Below are 17,475 nucleotides of genomic sequence, written 5' to 3' on the forward strand. Positions count from 1 at the left end.
AGAAGAAGATAAAACGTAATATATATATATATATATATGGAAAGTTTTGGCTATTTTTCCAAACAACAGATATTTAATATTTTATTGTTTAACTTAATCAAAAATATTTTTTTGGTACTTAATATTAAATTTCTATATTGATTAGGATTTATTGTAAAATGTGAATGAGAGTAGAAAAAGGAAGGAAAAAAAAGTTATGTAAGGATGTAAATTTATGTATCAATTAGAGTTGAACGAGAGAGGAGAGATAAAAGAGAAAAAATAAAAGTTATTTTAGGATATAAATATTTGAGGTCTAATATAAAATCAAAATGAATGAGGAGAGTGAGAAAAGAAAAAAAGAAGAAGTTATTTTAAGATAGAAATATTTGAGGCCTAATATAAAATGAAATGAGTGACAAGAGGAAAAAAAAAAAAAGTTATGTTATAATATAAATAGTCTAATATAAATTTTTTTATATTTTTTAGAATTTAAACATATTAAAAAATAATTATAATATAACTTAATATATATATTAAATTTTTTTAAAATTTTGAAGGCTTTTCATTGTTACGGTCCTTGGCGGTCACCGAAGGCTCGAGCTGGACCTGCGCAAGTCACAACGTTGGGTTATGACTTGAGATTCAAAGCTCCTGCAAAAAGATGAGTCAGGTGGAAACAATGTGATTTTATTAACATCTTTACCGAATGTGATTTCTCATCTCAAGTATTAAAGCAAGAGAGAGAGTGGGAAAGACGTCTCTCCGGTGGCCTTTATTCCACGTGTCCTACATTGAGCCCAAAGTGAACCCTTGAAGATCACCCGCAGGTAATTTACTCATTACTCAGTATGGTGCGTGTTTGTGGTGGTGTGTGTCTGTCGCTCTCTAGATTGTTCTATGGCCGTTGTCCAAAACCATCAATTTCTGAACTGTTAAGTGAACAACCTGATGAATGAAAACACACCAGTTCTTATATTCAGTAGACAACCTGTCGCACACGCATGTAGGAAAGAGAGACACTATAATCATCTATATATATTATATATTATATATTAAATATTAAAATATTGATATTATATTATATTATATACTTCAAAGCTCAGAGGAAGCAAAAGGAAAAGCAAAAAGGGTTAAAAAAAAAAAGAAAAAAAAAAAGAAAAAAAAGAAAAATTCCATTAATCTATCTTTTTAGATTCTCTTTTTGATACAGAGTTATATACGTATACATCCAATCCAATTGGTGAAGCCTCTCTCTTTCATTGAAGTGGTTCTTGTTCCTCTCGGGCTTTACTGGTAAGTGGCTCTTCAGATTAGTACTCATAAAAAAAGAAAAATTCCATTAATCTATCTCTTTAGATTCTCTTTTTGATGCAGAGTTATATACGTATACATCCAATTGGTGAAGCTCTCTCTTTCATTGAAGTGGTTCTTGTTCCTCTCGGGCTTTACTGGTAAGTGGCTCTTCAGATTAGTACTCATTTTTCTGTTGTTTATTTATTTATTTATTATTATTGAAATTCATATGGGCTTTATGTATTTCACAGATTTGATCTTCAATTTTGATTTCCCTTCAGATCATATACATTTTTGCTCGCTCTATATATATGTATGTATCTATCTATCTTGCTTGTTCGTTTGTAGTCTGAAAGTAACTCACTTTTTAAGCTGTGGGATATTTCAGCTTCTAGTTGGGTAATTAATAGGTTGAATTTCTCAGAAAACTATTATAGTGCCCTGTTTTGTTGCTAGAAAAATTTAGGTAAGAAGATAACAATTGGGAAAACAAACGCCATTTTTTAATTTTTAATTTATTTATTTTAAATTCAACTTTTGAACGATGACAATCAAGTGGAGTTGAAAATGTTATGACACTTCACTAATTTGCTGCAAAATGTCGGGGGAAATGACAAAAAGAAAAAGAACAAATTGGGAAAAGATAGTGTACAAGTAAGCCTAATTCAATTATCAGGTTCATTTGATTTTAGGTTTTTCAATTCTTTAGGGAACAAAAACTGTTAGTAATTTACTCCTTAGTGTGACATTTACATGATTGTCATTAACTCTGTACTAGATTCTTCCGTGAAGATGGTTTTGTGGAATTAATTGGAAGGCGATCTAATTATGAAGTTTAAGTGCACCAATTGTTTGGAAGACCAAGAAGTGTGACAGCGACAAGGGTTGCTACAAATGCGAATTAAACTCTTCCACTACTTTTTTTTTTTGATAAATAAAATTGTATTAGAAAACGTTCAAAAGGGGAACACATCCCAAGAGATATACAAGGAACAAAACTAAAAGAAAAGTCCTATCGACCCAAAGAACCCAAAAAGTCCATGATTTCATCTAAAGCTATACAATTTCTCTTCATCACTTAACTAAAAAGAGAACTAATAATAGAAAATTTCATCGCCCCAATGGAGGTTTCCTCTCCATCAAAAGATCTTTTATTTCGCTTTTTCCAAATGCTCCACCAAACACAAAGGGGTCACCCTTTGTCAAGAGCGTGAGTCCTCATCCTCTGGCCCCTCCAAACGTCAATCAACTCCCTTGAAGACTGAGGCATAACCCAATGAATGCCAAAAAGACCAAAAAATTGACTCCAGCAATCATAAGCCACAGGGCAATAGAAAAGAAGGTGATCCACAGACTCTCCATCATTTTTACACATACAACACCAGTTGACTGAGATCTGTCTTCTCTTTCTCAAATTGACCATAGTCAGAATCTTGCCCCAAGCTGCAGTTCAAACAAAAAAGGCCACCTGTGAGGGGCCTTTGAACGCCAAACCGTCTTCCATGGGAAATTTGAACCATGAAAAAGGGTGGGGCAAAGGAACAAAGAACGTACATCAAACCTCTCCTGAGGAGAGGGTTCCAAACTGAAAGGAACGTCATCCATTTCCTGGCTATACACAAGATCCAACAGGCCAAAGACGTCATCAAGTTCCCAATCCTGAAAGGAACGCCGAAAACACACATCCCACGTAAGCCTTCCTTTATCAAGCCGATAACTGTCCCGTCGGGATACACTCCCCTTTTGAGCGTTTTTTTATACATTTTACTTATATAAAAAAATCAAGCCAATAACAGTCCACTACTATAGCATGTCTCTCCGCAGCAATCCAAAAAAGTCTTGGAAACAAACGAGACAACGGGCGATCACCACACCAAGAATCCTCCCAGAATCGGATATCCATGCCCTCACAAACTTTGAACCTAACATGCTTAGAGAGCTCGTCCCAACCCTTTTGAATGATTTTCCACACTCCCACGCCAGCAACAGATCTAACCAACCTGGAATACCATCCCCCTTTGTCCTCCATAAACGATATCTCTCACTACCAAATCTCCATAACCACTTCCCAAGAAGCCCTATTAAAGGGGATCAGCCTCCTAATACCAAGACCGCCCATCTAAAGAGGCCTGCAAACATGCTCCCACCTGACAAGATGATACTTGAACTCCTCACCCCGACTAGCCCAGAGAAAATTCTGTTGGAGATTCTCGAGTCTTTCAGCAATAGTGCACAGGATCTGAAAGAGGGATAGGAAGTATGTTGGGAAACTATACAAGGTGCTCTTCACAAGAGTGACCTTCCCGCCCTTCGAAAGATATTGCTTCTTCCATCCAGCCAATCTATTCTCGAACCGTTGCATCACTGGATCCCAAACATCCACCCTCCTGGACGAAGCACCCAAAGGCAAATCCAGATAAACAATAGGAAAGGACTCGTCCCACATCCTAGAACTGCAGCAAGTGAAGTCACCTCTTGAACCTCCCCCCATAGGGACAAGCACACTTTTACCCACGTTAAACTCTTCCACTACTCAATGTGAATAACACTCTGTTATGTTGTTGGAGTTTTGCTCAATTTATGAAGAGCTATATGGAAAAATATGAAAAGGTGTAACTTGTGGTGGTCTTCTTCACGGCAGAAAACTAAGGTCTTTGATGAGAAGACTACTCAAAACCATACGCTCTTGAATAAGGGAACACCACACCTAGCACCCATCAGCTATAGAGAGAGAAGTGGTTTCAGGATCTTACTTATGCAGAATTAGTTTTTGGGTCAAATTTGAGGTCCAGCTGAACTCAGTAGAAACAGAACTAGATGCTAATCCATATAGGTTGGAAAGGTTTGAGTCTACTTTCTAACAGAAAATACCACACTCATTCAGACTTCTTTAGACTGAGTTATAGCCAATTTAGGTGTTTTTGCTGAATGAGAAACTTCACACTGGAAAACCAGTGAAATTGAACCAGATTTCAAACATTAAGGTTACAAGTTCTTTTGGTATCATGAACCAAGGTAAGATTGATTTTCTTTGCATCAATAATGGAATTTTAATTTTTTTATTTTTTATTTTTATTTATTTATTTATTTTTTGTGCATCAAATTGAATCTTAATGGGCAAATTAGCAAATGACTTGTATGATCGCAATTGGTATGAGAGCCATGGTCTTCAATTTGATGTGTGAAATGCATATTCTTAATTTGATGAAGATTATGTAAGAGCCAACTTGTACTTCATATTAATGGTGACATAGTGCATAATAGATGTTTGGTACATTATGAAACATTTAATTCAGAATTAGCACTGTGTAGGGTTGAATATTGTGAGACAATTAAAACATAACTAGTGATGATCAACCCAGTGGAGCATCGGGCATTCAACAAGTGAGATGATTGAAATAAAGAACACAGGGTTTTTCTCCAATGGTGATAGACTATTGTAAAATATATGCAATATCTTGTTTTATATTTCATATGGAAGAGGTCAATAACATGTTGTAGTTCGGCCTAACATGAGACGAATGATATGGCATCTCAATTGAAAGGAATGGAAGTGGCATGGGAATCCCTACATGATGACTTATCAAGAATCAAGTTTTGTATGATAAACTAATGGGCCATTAGCCCAATGGTATAACCTCTACTTCCTCAAATGGAAGGCGAGGAGTTAAAGTCCTGTAGTGGGCAATTTACGTGTGTGTACTTACCTAACACACACACACAAAGATAAGAAAAGAAAGAAAGAAGAAGAAGAATTTATGCATGATAAATCAAACCAAGCATACAATCAGGTGAATCGTGGAATCAAGCAAGCTATAAAGAAATAAAGAAGATAATAGATTCTTGGTGGGAAATTCCAATAGGGAAAAACCACTAGACCTATTGTAGATGCCAACCAACCACTTTGAGAAGAATTCAAGTTACATAATCTTATGCAAGAATCACCCAAATTGATTTAACTTGGTCTAATTACTGGCCCTTGTTGTAACAAATACACTTGCTGTCTGATCAATTAACCTGTCTCCAAGCCAATCCATCTTTCTTTACATTAATCATCAACCAACTCTTGCTCCTCTACGACTGGTAGGCAAAAATGAGTCTCCGTGTTTTACTACAACCTTTTCTATGCAGTGACACACCATGCTCAATGAGTAGCATCTTCAAATAGAGATGGGAAGATGCGATAGATGGTGATTGCTATTGATGATCTTCAAATCTTCTATAAAGTGCCATAAAGAACAATTAGCTTCCGGTATGCATTTCCCTTTTGAACGCTTTCTAATACAATCTTACTTATCCAAAAAAAAAAAAAAAAATTGCGATAAAGAACAATCATACAAGATGAGTGGCGCTTCTGAAAACCTATGTTGTTCTTCTGAAACTCTCAAAGAACTCTCTGTAAATTCTTTTATGCTTCAACTTTTATTCTCATATATTTTTTATTCTCTTAATGTTTTGAAGAGTGCTAGTTGTTTTAATAGCCTTAGAATGATTTGGCATCAATTAGGAATATTTTGGATAGTTTTTGGAAGATTAGAAACTAATTTAGATTTGGAAATTTGTATTTTCCACTTCTAGACACCAAGGATTGGTCTGGACAGTATGAGAATTGATCGTTGACATTCTGGCCACTTAAGAGTCAGTACACAATAGCTGAGGATCAGTCCTTAACTTTATATTCTTGTCGTAACCCTAAAAGCATGAAAATGTTTGTAAGCAATGTTTTGATCATTGACAGAAGAAGGTCCCTGTCAACTGCTGCTTTCTGATTACCATATACTTTGTTTTAATTAAAATTAAAATTCCAAGTTCCAAAATCAAATTTAAAGCTTTCGATTTTTTTCCAAATCGACTCAAATTCAATCCAACATCCTAATTTATCCCAAATTAGTTCCAAACTTATTTAAAATTCAGTTCCAAATTACATCTGAGTTAATTCCAAACCAAATTTTGCCAACTTTGAAGGATTACTTATAGAACTTCTAAGCCATCAAAATGAACTAAATGAATTACGTTCTCTTGATCACTTGTCTTTCTGAAGTGTATAATTTAGGAGCTTGAAGATCATGTCAATGTGATCTTTTCTCTTGGTCTTGAATTTCACAGGTTATTAAATCATATGATAAAATACTCTAATCCAAACAACCTAAGCAAGACTTTTAACTTTGATGCTTTATCTTAACATTTATATTTCATATTTTGTTTCACATGATATGATATTTACCCAAGCTTGTTTTGGTTAGTCCTAGGATGAATTTATATTTATTGTTGGTTAGGAGGGGGCATATCAGATAATGAATCACAAAAATTTTGAATTCTACAACTTATACTGACGGTATTCTAATATTTGTATCATTGTGGGCATGCAATCTGAAAAACAGTCTCCTTGAACTCAGCACTCTGACGTTGTGAGGAGTGAAACTTTCTAGGCTCATTAAATATGTTTGTTGACTAACTATGATGATGCTTCATAAATAGTGTTTCTATTGCATGATTTGTGTATGTGAGGCTTCAAGTTTTTGAGTTGTTTATGCACAATTGAGCTTCAGGTTGCAATTAATTTTTCCGTTGATATCTTTGGAAACATGATTTACATCTTTTGAACAAGAACATTATAGGTTACACTTCTGTTAAATTTGTTTGATGAAGTCGTAAAAAATGTCCTTACTTTTTTGTTTCTCACATTCAGAAGTATGAAAAAAATGGCATCTGAACTTGTCAATTCCGCGACAAGTGAGAAACTAACTGAAATGGATTGGATGAAAAACATTGAAATATGTGAATTAGTCTCGCTTGATCAAAGGTATGTCTATGTAATTGCTTTCAAATGCTTCTAATATGACTGAATTGTGTATCTAGTTTTGTTTGTTTGATCTGGGTGGTTCATGGTTGGTAATTGTTATATTCTTGAATAATGCTTCAGAAGTTTGATTTTTCCTGTTTGTTGTGTTGGCATGCCTTTTTCTTCTCTCCCTCTGTCTCTCTTTGAAGCAAACAGAAAAAGGAAAACAGAAGTCTTCTTACAGCACTAAAAAAGAATCGGGTTACTCCAATCACCGTTGGAGTCTAGATTTCTAAAGGAAATCTGGGAAAAGCCTGCGGAATACTTTATAAACGGATATCTCAAAATTATACTTATTTAAGACTTGGTGAGAGCAGATTAGAGGGGCTGTCCTTATAATAAACCTATTAATGACACTTCACTTCTCTAGCCTTATTTTTACGCTTCCCGCAAAGCATTAATAACTTCTACTATTCCCATGACATCTTCAGATTTCCCATGCCATAATTAACTCTTTGACTAGACACTATTGACTGCATTAATTCTGACTAGACACCTTTTTAAGACACAACTGACTGCATCACTCTCTCTCTCACACGCACGCGCGCGCGCGCACACACACACACACGTTCATTCTTCTTACACTATATTCTTCTTTGTCATGCATAATACTTTTTGGTTGTCAATCAGAGAGGGAAAGAGAGAGAGAGAGAGTGTGTGTGTGTGTGTGCTGGAGGATGGGGCAGTGGGGGGAAATGACAATGAAACTTTTTTTTTCTTTTTTTCCCTAGTTACAATGAAACTTTTACCCATATTGCCCCAAACATTTGAGGAAATAATTGGTTCCCCAAAAATACAATGTATTATTTTATTTATTTATTTATTTTTTGATAGGTAAGATGATAAATTCAATAACCAAAGGTGAAAGCCAAATTCCAAAAATTCAAAGGGGCATACCTTTAATACATCTCATGGAAGCCGCCAAACCCACCAGAAAAAATAGCAGCAATAGGACCCTAAACCTGTTTATGATAACTGAACTGCTCAGAGAAGTAAATTCTGTAGGAGTTCGTTCTCCACTGCTCTGTTTCATATCTGGACTGAGATAAATACTAGGATGCATGAATATCTTTCCAGGAAATCTAATACATTAGCTTTGATCATTTGGTAGAGGTTCTGGATGTCTTGAGACAAATAATGAATTAAAACAGGATCATATCAGTTGTGATAAAGAAACTCTCAGAGGCAAGTCCCACACTCTAACCACCCACCTATTAGACATAAAGGCCTCAACCTTGGTAGAGGAAAAGGCTCTGAATCTCACAGAATCACAAATAGCAGTTTCCAAGGACAAAATGTCTTTAAAATCATTAGCAAGTATTCTTCTTTTTTTCTCTTCCCAAATGAAGTGGTAGTGGCTGCAAACCAGGGAAGGCTCAATACTATGTGAGACCTAAGGCGAGATGTTTAAATAATGCTTTGAAGAATGACATGATTAGATATATTGTAATTCTTTATGTATGTTTTGTTCATCTTGTCAGCCATCATATTAGTAACATAAAATTCATATTGGGACTGACAAGTATGACAAAATCACTTGAAATATTTTCGGTAAAAGGTAGAGGGAAGAATAAGATTTTTGAGAGAGATGACCTTACTTTGGGATCCCTAGTGATACACACCCTTTTGTTTGACTACTAGACGGTGGAGTCTTCTAGTATGCTTCAATTTTGGCTGCCGCCCATGAGATTTTTTTTTATTGCCACTATATCCTTTTCTTTTTCCTCAGTTTTTAGCCGAAATATTGTAATTTAGTTTTCTTCCTCAGGATTTTATTACAACTTGTACTACTAAATCCTGACTTTATTGTTGCAAAACAAAGAAACTTAAAGAATTTAGGTTCTTCAAGTTATTTGAATCAGATAATATCTAGTTAATGTTAGCAACTGAAAAGAATTTCAAAATAATTGAAAAAGGGAAAAAAAAATGGCAGAAGCGTAACAATAAAAATAGAAACTGTACATTTGTTACATCATTTAAAGCGTTTAACTTTGTATTTTTATAAAGGACCCATTAAAACAAAATATTGGAGAAAGTATATATTAAGCATTAAGAAAATTACCATAAAAAAGATGGAGAATTTTTTTAGTGGGAGCCTTGGGCCATTGCCTGAATGGCCTATAAGTTCAGCCGGCCCTGCTGCAAACATAAGTTTGTTGATATCAGCCATGGAAAAATGGTTCTTAAAAGCCATAGCACAGTCCAATTGACTAGATTTTACCACTCAAAAGAAGGCCATTGCATAGTACCCTTCCCAGAAATGGCAGACCAGAGCCTACTAGTGAAAGACATTTGAAAAGTAAATGATCTCTATCTTCAATGACCTCTCTGCAGAACACACATTTTAGATTTATGATAATACCCATAGCAAGTATCCTTTTCTGAGTCATTAGATGATTGTGCAGAGCTAACCACATGATGAAAGGGTGTTTTGGAATACCATTCATAAATCACACAAATTTACAGCAAGGAACCTTGACCTTCTTAGGTTTGATCTTTTCCCAGGCAGACTAGGTGGAAAAAACACCATTAGTAGGACACCAAATGAGCTTGTCGCTGCTGCTGGAAGCAGGAGGCTCATTAGGCATGCAATCCTTTAGAAATGCAATCTCAGCAGTATTAACATTAGGCCAAATCCATAAATTGTCATGAATAACAGAAGACACTTTGGCATATATTTCTTTCACCTGAATGGGGCAATTATATTGTTGGAAATTGTGTCTCAAATTCCTATTCTAATTATGTTTCTATTTTAGAGTTGTATTTTAGAGTTGTATTATGTCCAACAAGGAATTTGGTTTGGAACTCTATCAATAGATACATAGGTTTTGGGTTGAGACTTATGAGATTAAGAGAGATGTAGTCTTGAACACTGTTAAAGTAATAATGGGACACATATGTAATTAGATTACCCCACATGGCTATCTTAGTCTTTTCGATGTACTCTTTATTCTTATGTATATATGTAAGATATTGGGCTGAGAGAGATGAGATATGCTCTCAAACCAGTTCCCAGTTTTCTCCTATCTTTTTCTACTAGTTCTTTCTTTCATTTAATCTCCTAATCTATTAACCCTAAATTCTACATGGTATGCTTGACCCTGGGTAGGTGTTTATTTTTTATTTTTTATTTTTTTTCCCTTTTGGTGTCATACTTCTCCAGTTCTCCAATCATTTCATCACCTGTAATCATCGCTGGTCTCATCGTGAGATTCATTGCCAATCAATTTGTTCTTTCTTCATTATCGATCGATTCACGATGTGGAGGTTGTCGAAACTAGTTTCTGGTGATCGTAGTGTGGTCATTGTTTGGTTTCTGGATGCGTTATTTGATTTCTGGTTTGCGTTGTTTGATCATCACGGGTGAGAGTTCTTTTCAGGTTGTCATTGTTTGGTGTTTGTCTGATGGTCGTCGGACAGTGAGAGTGTTGGTTGTTGGTGGTAGAAATTGTTGTGGCCGACGGACTCTGAAGTGTTTGTATCTAGGGCTTTCAGTGCGTGGTGGGTTTGTTATGCAGATGGCAAACCGACCCGAGCTGTAAGATTAAAACCGGATTCAATTCGACTTTTTGTCTAGTGCTACATCTTCTTCAATCAGTTTCTTTATCTTCTCTCTGTGATTAAGGTCAGTAAAACTGCTTTGGTTCGCCTTCCTCCTACTTTTAGACCTTGGTTGGTCTATCATTATCAGTTCATCGCCATGGCATCAAGTTCAGACCCTTTCTTATCCACGACTTCATTTAACCCTCCCATGACCTCTGTGAAACTAAATGGTAAATATTATACTTTATGGGCCAAGTCTGTTGAAAATTTTCTCAAGTCCAAAGGACTTGGTAGTCATCCGATTAAGGATAAGCCCAAGGAAAGTGATTCTGATTTCAGCACCTGGGAACAGAAGGATGCACAAATTATGTCTCTAATGTTCACAAGTATTGAACCCCAGATTAGCTCAAATCTACTTTACCTGAATACTGCCAAGGATATATGGGACCGTCTAATGCAATTGCACTCTGGCACTGGTAATATTACTCGCATTTACGATGTGTGCAGACAATTTTTCAGTCTTGAGCAGGGTAACCAATCATTGGAAGAGTATTTTTCAAAAGCCATGGGTATTTGTGAGGAAATGAACATGTACCAGCCCATCACTGCAGCCAATCCAGTTCAACATGACAGGACAAAGCACACTGAAGTCGGTCGACACTTTATCAAGGAAAAGCTTTGTCTTGGGCTGATTTGTACCCCATATGGCAACACACATGATCAAGTTGCTGATATTTTGACTAAGGGTGTGAGCAAGACTTGCTTGCAAGAGATGTTAGTCAAGCTGGGCATGATAGATATCTTTGCACCAGCTTGAGGGGGGAGTGTTGTCAGGGGCTTATTTGTTATTACTTGTATAATGTTGGTTGCTGCTTATGTGTAATTTCTGAAACTAGTTAGTATAAATAGAATGTGGTGGAAGAAAGAAAGAATTCTTTCATTCTTTCTCTCTTTCTCAATCTCTCTCTCTCTCCTCCTCTTTCTTCTTTTTTTCTTCTTTTTATACTTTACTCTTGATTTGATTTTCTCTTAAAGTCAACAATAATTGCATGCCCACTTAAAAATTTGGAATCCACAAAAGGAACAACAGTTATGGGATAGAGTGATGTTTCAAATTTATGAACAAAAGAAGTACTTGTCACTTGAAGTAGAAGTTTCTTTCATAAAATTTGAGGTCGCATAAATATTAGGGCCCTGAATCAAAGGACGGGAGCAAGTGGAATCAATGTGTTCCAATTTCTGGTGGTACCAAATCTATGGGTTGCATCTTTGCGTTGGCTCCCAGCTCCATCTCGGCCTGCATCTTGCTCTCGAGGGGGTGTCTCTTCAATATCATGAAGGGGGCTCTAACCTGCACCTCACCTTCAGCGGTGGGTGAGCTAAATCAGCCTGTGGGACTTGGAAGGGAAGTTTTTCCTCGCCTTTTGATTAGAAGGAAGAAGTGTGATGGCAGAGGTTCATATTTGTTTTTCATCGGCTGTTATTGGTAATGTGGGGCTGACCACAGCGTTGAGAGCTTAGAAAGTTTGAGTTCTTCTTGCCTTCTTGTGATTTATTCTATATATTTATTGTGAGTTGCGTTATGCAGAAGCGGTGTGGAAAGTTTGATCTCAGACGAAAGATCTAGAGGAGGGGGAATTGGTTTGACTCGCTCTTTTGATTGATTTTTAGATTATTTTGATTTTAAGCAAATTAAAACTAAATGAATCACACCAGGCAATAAATATAATGCAATAAAATATATAAAAGTGAGAGATGACACCAGGAATTTTTAACACGGAAAACCTCAGAGAGGAAAAACCATGGAGACTAGACGTCTCGTGCGAAACAACCACTATATCGAAGAAAAGTGCACCATTTTGTATCAGTCTCACACCCACTACTTGGACTAGCAGCTGAACACTTGGTCCGACTTCTGCGACTCCATGTCTAGTTGCTGCAGATTTTAGTCTTACACCTATGATCTTGCAGATTGATTGCTGGAAGAACATGATCGCTCCGCGAACAATCTGTCCCCTTCATAGTGATTGGTTCATCTTCCTTCCGCTCACAATGGAGAAGATGCAAGGATAAATCAGCTGCTCTCATTGAACTAGATGATCCATAGAAAAGCTCTGCATTTTCGATCAGTTGAAGGACATAACCCTAATAACACTCTTGTGTATAAGTTGTGCACTCTCAAATAAATATAGAAACAATAAAAAAAATTGAGGATAATTTTTCTCTCAAAAACTCACTCAAAGCTCTAACAATGATGGATTATTCCATGTCTCTCTATCTTGTGAAGAGCCGAGTAAAAAAGGAGTTTAAATAGACAAGAGAGTTCAAATAAAAGTGAAAGGAGTTTCAATAGACGAGAGAGTGCAAATAAAAATAGGAAAAAGTATTTTAAAATCTCATTGGACGGCTCTAGTGTTTTGGTTAAAAAAGGAGTTGGAATCCTATTCAAAAACATACAATCCTGATGACATCGAGGCATTACGAACTGGTTGGACAGTTTCCCAACTAGTTGGGAAAGCTCAGATTCCCAGTATACTAAGATACGGAGACCAAACCAACCGGTTGGACAAATTTTGAACCGGTTGGAAAAACTCATTTTGATCTTTTAAATCTTACTTTCGCTGAGATTGTTGATATTGACTAAAAGGAAGGGGAGGGTGTCATTGATGAGGCTTTGAGTCAGAAGGGTTTAGTGTCGGGCAGAAATTGCTGATCTTGCTTTATTGGAGGAAATTTTGTGGAGGCGAAAATCCAGGGCATTGTGGCTTAAGGTAGGGACAGAAATACAAATTTCTTTTATCGGCTTGCGAATTCTCATAGAAGGGTTAACCGTATTGGGAGAATTACGGTGGACGGGGTGCTTCTTTCCAAGGAGGAGGACATTTGTAGGGGAGTTTCCTCTTTTTAGCAACGATTGTTCACGGAGACAGAGAATTGGCCTCCTTTGCTCGGGGGGGTGGGGGGAGGCCGTTCTCTGAAGAGGAAAATTTGAGAGCCTTGAAGAGTTGCAACGGGATAAAGCCTAGGTCCGGATGGGTTCTCTATGAGATTTTTTTTTTTTTTTTTTGGGTGGTTGGGGGGGGGGGGGGATTTTGAAAAGAGTCTGAATGCGACATTTATTGCTCTCATTCCAAAGAAGGGAAGGGGGAGCGTCAGATGTCAAGGATTTTAAACCTATCAGCTTGGGTGGGAGCATTTATTAGTTGATTGCTAAGGTTTTGCCTTAGAGATTGAGAGAGGTGTTGGACAATATCATTTCGGATTCTCAAAATGCTTTTGTAGGAGGCCGTCGGATTCTTGATTTTGTCCTTATAACTGGCGAGTGTGTGGATTCCATACTCACTTGTGGGGTGCCTGGTGTTCTATGTAAATTGGATATTAAGAAGGCTTACAACCATGAGTTTCCTCATCTACCTTTTGGATAGGATGGGGTTTGGAGAGAAATGGAGGAAATGGATTGAGTTTTGCATTTCTAGTGTTTGATTTTCCGTCCCTGTGAATGGAGCTCCGACATACTGCTTTGGCAGTTCGAGAGGGCTAAGACAAGTGATCCGTTGTCTCCTTTCCTTTTCCTTATCATGATGGAGGCCTTCAGTAGAATGATAACAAGGGCAGTTGACTTGGGTTTCTTGGGAGGCTTCAGGGTGGGCAGGGATGCTGCGAGTCAGTTGGAGATCTCCATGTTTGCAGGTGATACGCTGGTTTTTTGTGATGCAGATCAATCTTAGATGTGATACTTGAGTTGTGTTTTGATTTGGTTTCAAATCTTCTCTAGCTTGAAGATTAATGTTGGAAAAAGTGTTCTAGTGTCGGTTAGGGAGGTTCTCGATATTTCTTCTTTGGCTCTTGTCTTAGTATACAGCACTACTTCTTTACCTATTTCTTATTTGGGTCTGCCTCTTGGGGGGAGTTGGGATCCAGTGGTGGAGAGATTGAGAAACGGCTGGCTGGTTGGAAGAAGTAGTACCTTTCCAAAGGGGGGAGGATCACTCTCTTGAAGAGCACTTTGTCGAATCTTCCTATGTACTGCCTTTCTTTATTCTAGATTCCCTCATCAATGGCGGATAGGATTGAGAGGCTGCTGAGAAATTTCTTGTAGGGTGGTGAAGGGGAGTTCAAATATCATTTGGTGAATTGGGAGAGGGTTTGCACTCCAGTTTGGAAAGGAGGATTGGCAATCAGGAGATTGGTGCCTTTTAATAAGGTCTTATTAGGAAAATGGCTTTAGAGATTTGGGGTAGAGAGGCACAGACTATGAAGGAGGGTGATTGTGAGTAGGCATGGGGAGGCGCGTGGAGGATGGCACTCCCCCGAGGTGAGAATTCCATTGGGGGTTGGAGTTTGGAAACACATTCGGAAGGGTTGGGATGATTTCTCTAAGCACATTAGGTTTCGCGTTATTAATGGAAGGGGTTTACGTTTTTGGGATGACATTTGGTGGGTCCCTTGCTGTCACTTTCCCTAGACTTTATCGAATTGCTACTGATAGGCTTGCCATGGTGGTTGACTGCTATTGCCTTGATAGTGGAAGAAAGTTGTGGGATGTACGTTTCATGAGACTGTTTTAGGATTGGGAGATGCAGGATGCATTAGGCTTTTTGGAGCTATTGTACCGTCCGGAGATAGCGGAGGAGGATTCTGATTTGTGCATTTGGGTTCCATATGCACATGGTGTGACAACCCGGATTTTTAAGAATTTAAATTATATTTATAAGAGTTGATTTTTAGTTGTCAAAAATTGATTATTTAGTTTTAAATTGGAGACTTATCCAATTGGAGATTTTGGGTTATTGATATTTTGTTAGTTAGTGATTGTTTTTGGAAATAAAGTTTTATTATATTTATATAGCATTTGTGGATTGAGATAAGGAGAAGCTTCTGGACGAAATTAGAGAGAAATAGAAATGAAATGGCTTCTTGCGGGTCCCACTGGGATGAGAAATGGGTTTGATTTATATATATTAAATATATTGGTGCAATAAGCATGCTGCCAGCGGAGTTGATGGGAGAAGAAAAAGATTGGTAATGGTGATATGGTGCGGGTCCCACTTGGACTTTTTGGCACAACACTTTTTTGTTGATGCAATTGGTCACGTGGGTTTGGTCTAATGGAGTGTGATTTTGTATGTAATGATGTGAAAAGATAATGATAAAGATGGAAATGTGGTGGTGGCGGGGTCCACTTGGGATTTTTGATATTTGTTTGGTGAGTAGAAGGTGGGTTAGTGTCGGTTCAATTTGCCTTTATATACTTGGTATAGTTTTGTGACTTTGAAAGATGATACAAATAAAGAAAAATAAAGGAAAGTTGAGATGAGAGACAGTGAGTCGAGAGCTCACAGAGAGAGAGAACGACAGAAAGGGCCGAGATTGAGGAGGTGTACAGTGAGAGGTCTGAGAGTTGTAGAGGCGGCCGGGAGCTTGAGGCTTTGATGATTCAATGAGGAAAATCTTTTTCAGCGTAGGGTTCTCTATACCCTGAATGACTTGGAGTGGTTTTGCTTCAAATGGTTTTTATTAAATGTTTTATTTAAATGCATAAGTATTTTGTTTATATACGCACATGAATATGTATATTTTGTGAAGCTGTTTTATTAAACCTCCATGAAATTTTTGTTATGGTTTTTCCTACTGGGACTATTTGTCTCACCACCCTCCAGTTTCAGATACCGAAGATGAACGGGGATTGTTAGTTTCGGGCTTAGGCGGAAGAGTCGGCATTGCAGGATTTATTTTATTTATTTGGAGAATTTTTGTGTATATTTGAGGAAATTGATTTTGTATAAAAGAGGACATTTTCTAATGATCTTGGGTGTATTTTGATGTATTTGGATTTGTATAAATCGATGATTTTATTAGAATTTTCAGGACGTGACACATGGATGTTTCGATGTTTTGTCGTTTTATTGTTGTCTTGTGGATGCTCCTGGACCGCCCTTCCTATGGAGGGTGATTTGGCGTACAAGGGCTCCTCTCAAAGTAGTGTTTTTTGCATGGACATCTATTTTGGAAAAGATTTTGAACCAGGACAATCTCTAGAGAAGAAGACAGATTGATGTGAACTGGTGGTTTATGTGCAAAAATGACGAGGAAACGGTTGATCATGTTCTTTTACATTGCCCAGTGGCCCGAGATTGTTGGCTTTTGTTTTTGGGTTTGTTTGGGATTCATTGGGTTATGCCACGGTATACCAGAGCCATGATTGAGGCGTGGTGAGGTTGTATTGTGGGGGCTCAAGTTCGAGATTCTTGGAGGGCTACTCTGGTGTGCATTTGGTGTCTTGAAAGAAATAGGAGATCCTTTGAAGGAAAGGAAAACAATATTGGTTGTTGAAGTTTTCCATTCTTAGCATCCTTTTTGTTGGTTCCAGGGAGAAATTGTAAATCCTTGGATGAGCTTGTAGAGTTTTTGGATTTATTGAGGGTTTAAAGGTCCTTGTTGTAAAGTATAAAACGGAAGTGAAGAGAAATTAAACAAGTAGAACACACATATATTACGTGGTTCAGCCAGCACAAATAGCCCAAAGGCTTTTACAACAGTCTCTCAATTCATATATACTACGATGGTGGAGGGTCCTCTATATAGGAGAAGAAATTATGAGAATGGAAAGAATTAGAAAATTGGAAATAAGGAGGATTTTTCTCCACTGATTCCTCTAGTAACACCAAATCTTCAATAATAGAAACAACATCAATTACTGGAAAATTTTCCTCCACTGATTCCTCCTCAAGTTGGAGTATGAATGCCCAACTTGCCATTGATATGACGGGTAACAACAACCGTGAATGATGAAGAGAGAAGAGAGAAGACGAAGA

The 17,475-nt window shown here is 37.3% G+C and overlaps 1 protein-coding gene across 8 annotated transcripts in view; it reads left to right on the plus strand.

Moving 5' to 3' along the window:
* The first annotated feature begins 869 nt into the window (after positions 1 to 869).
* The window catches only part of LOC132303152 (TOM1-like protein 5), a 79,293-nt gene continuing 62,687 nt past the window's right edge, over positions 870 to 17,475 (plus strand). Inside the window, exons 1-4 of one of the 8 annotated variants that reach the window (XM_059800288.1) lie at positions 877 to 1,275; positions 1,357 to 1,433; positions 1,527 to 1,588; positions 6,965 to 7,078. In XM_059800288.1, coding sequence (XP_059656271.1) covers positions 6,969 to 7,078 — 110 coding nt within the window. In that variant the 5' untranslated portion in view covers positions 877 to 1,275; positions 1,357 to 1,433; positions 1,527 to 1,588; positions 6,965 to 6,968. Of the gene's footprint in view, positions 1,276 to 1,338; positions 1,434 to 1,526; positions 1,589 to 5,406; positions 5,528 to 6,964; positions 7,079 to 17,475 lie in introns of those variants that run through there. The other 7 variants (XM_059800289.1, XM_059800286.1, XM_059800291.1 and 4 more) reach the window with 7 other exon arrangements.

Source organism: Cornus florida, unplaced genomic scaffold (assembly GCF_030987335.1).
Source record: "Cornus florida cultivar Cherokee Brave unplaced genomic scaffold, ASM3098733v1 CherokeeBrave_3.0.0_Hap2_Chr04, whole genome shotgun sequence".
Classification (NCBI taxonomy): domain Eukaryota; kingdom Viridiplantae; phylum Streptophyta; class Magnoliopsida; order Cornales; family Cornaceae; genus Cornus; species Cornus florida.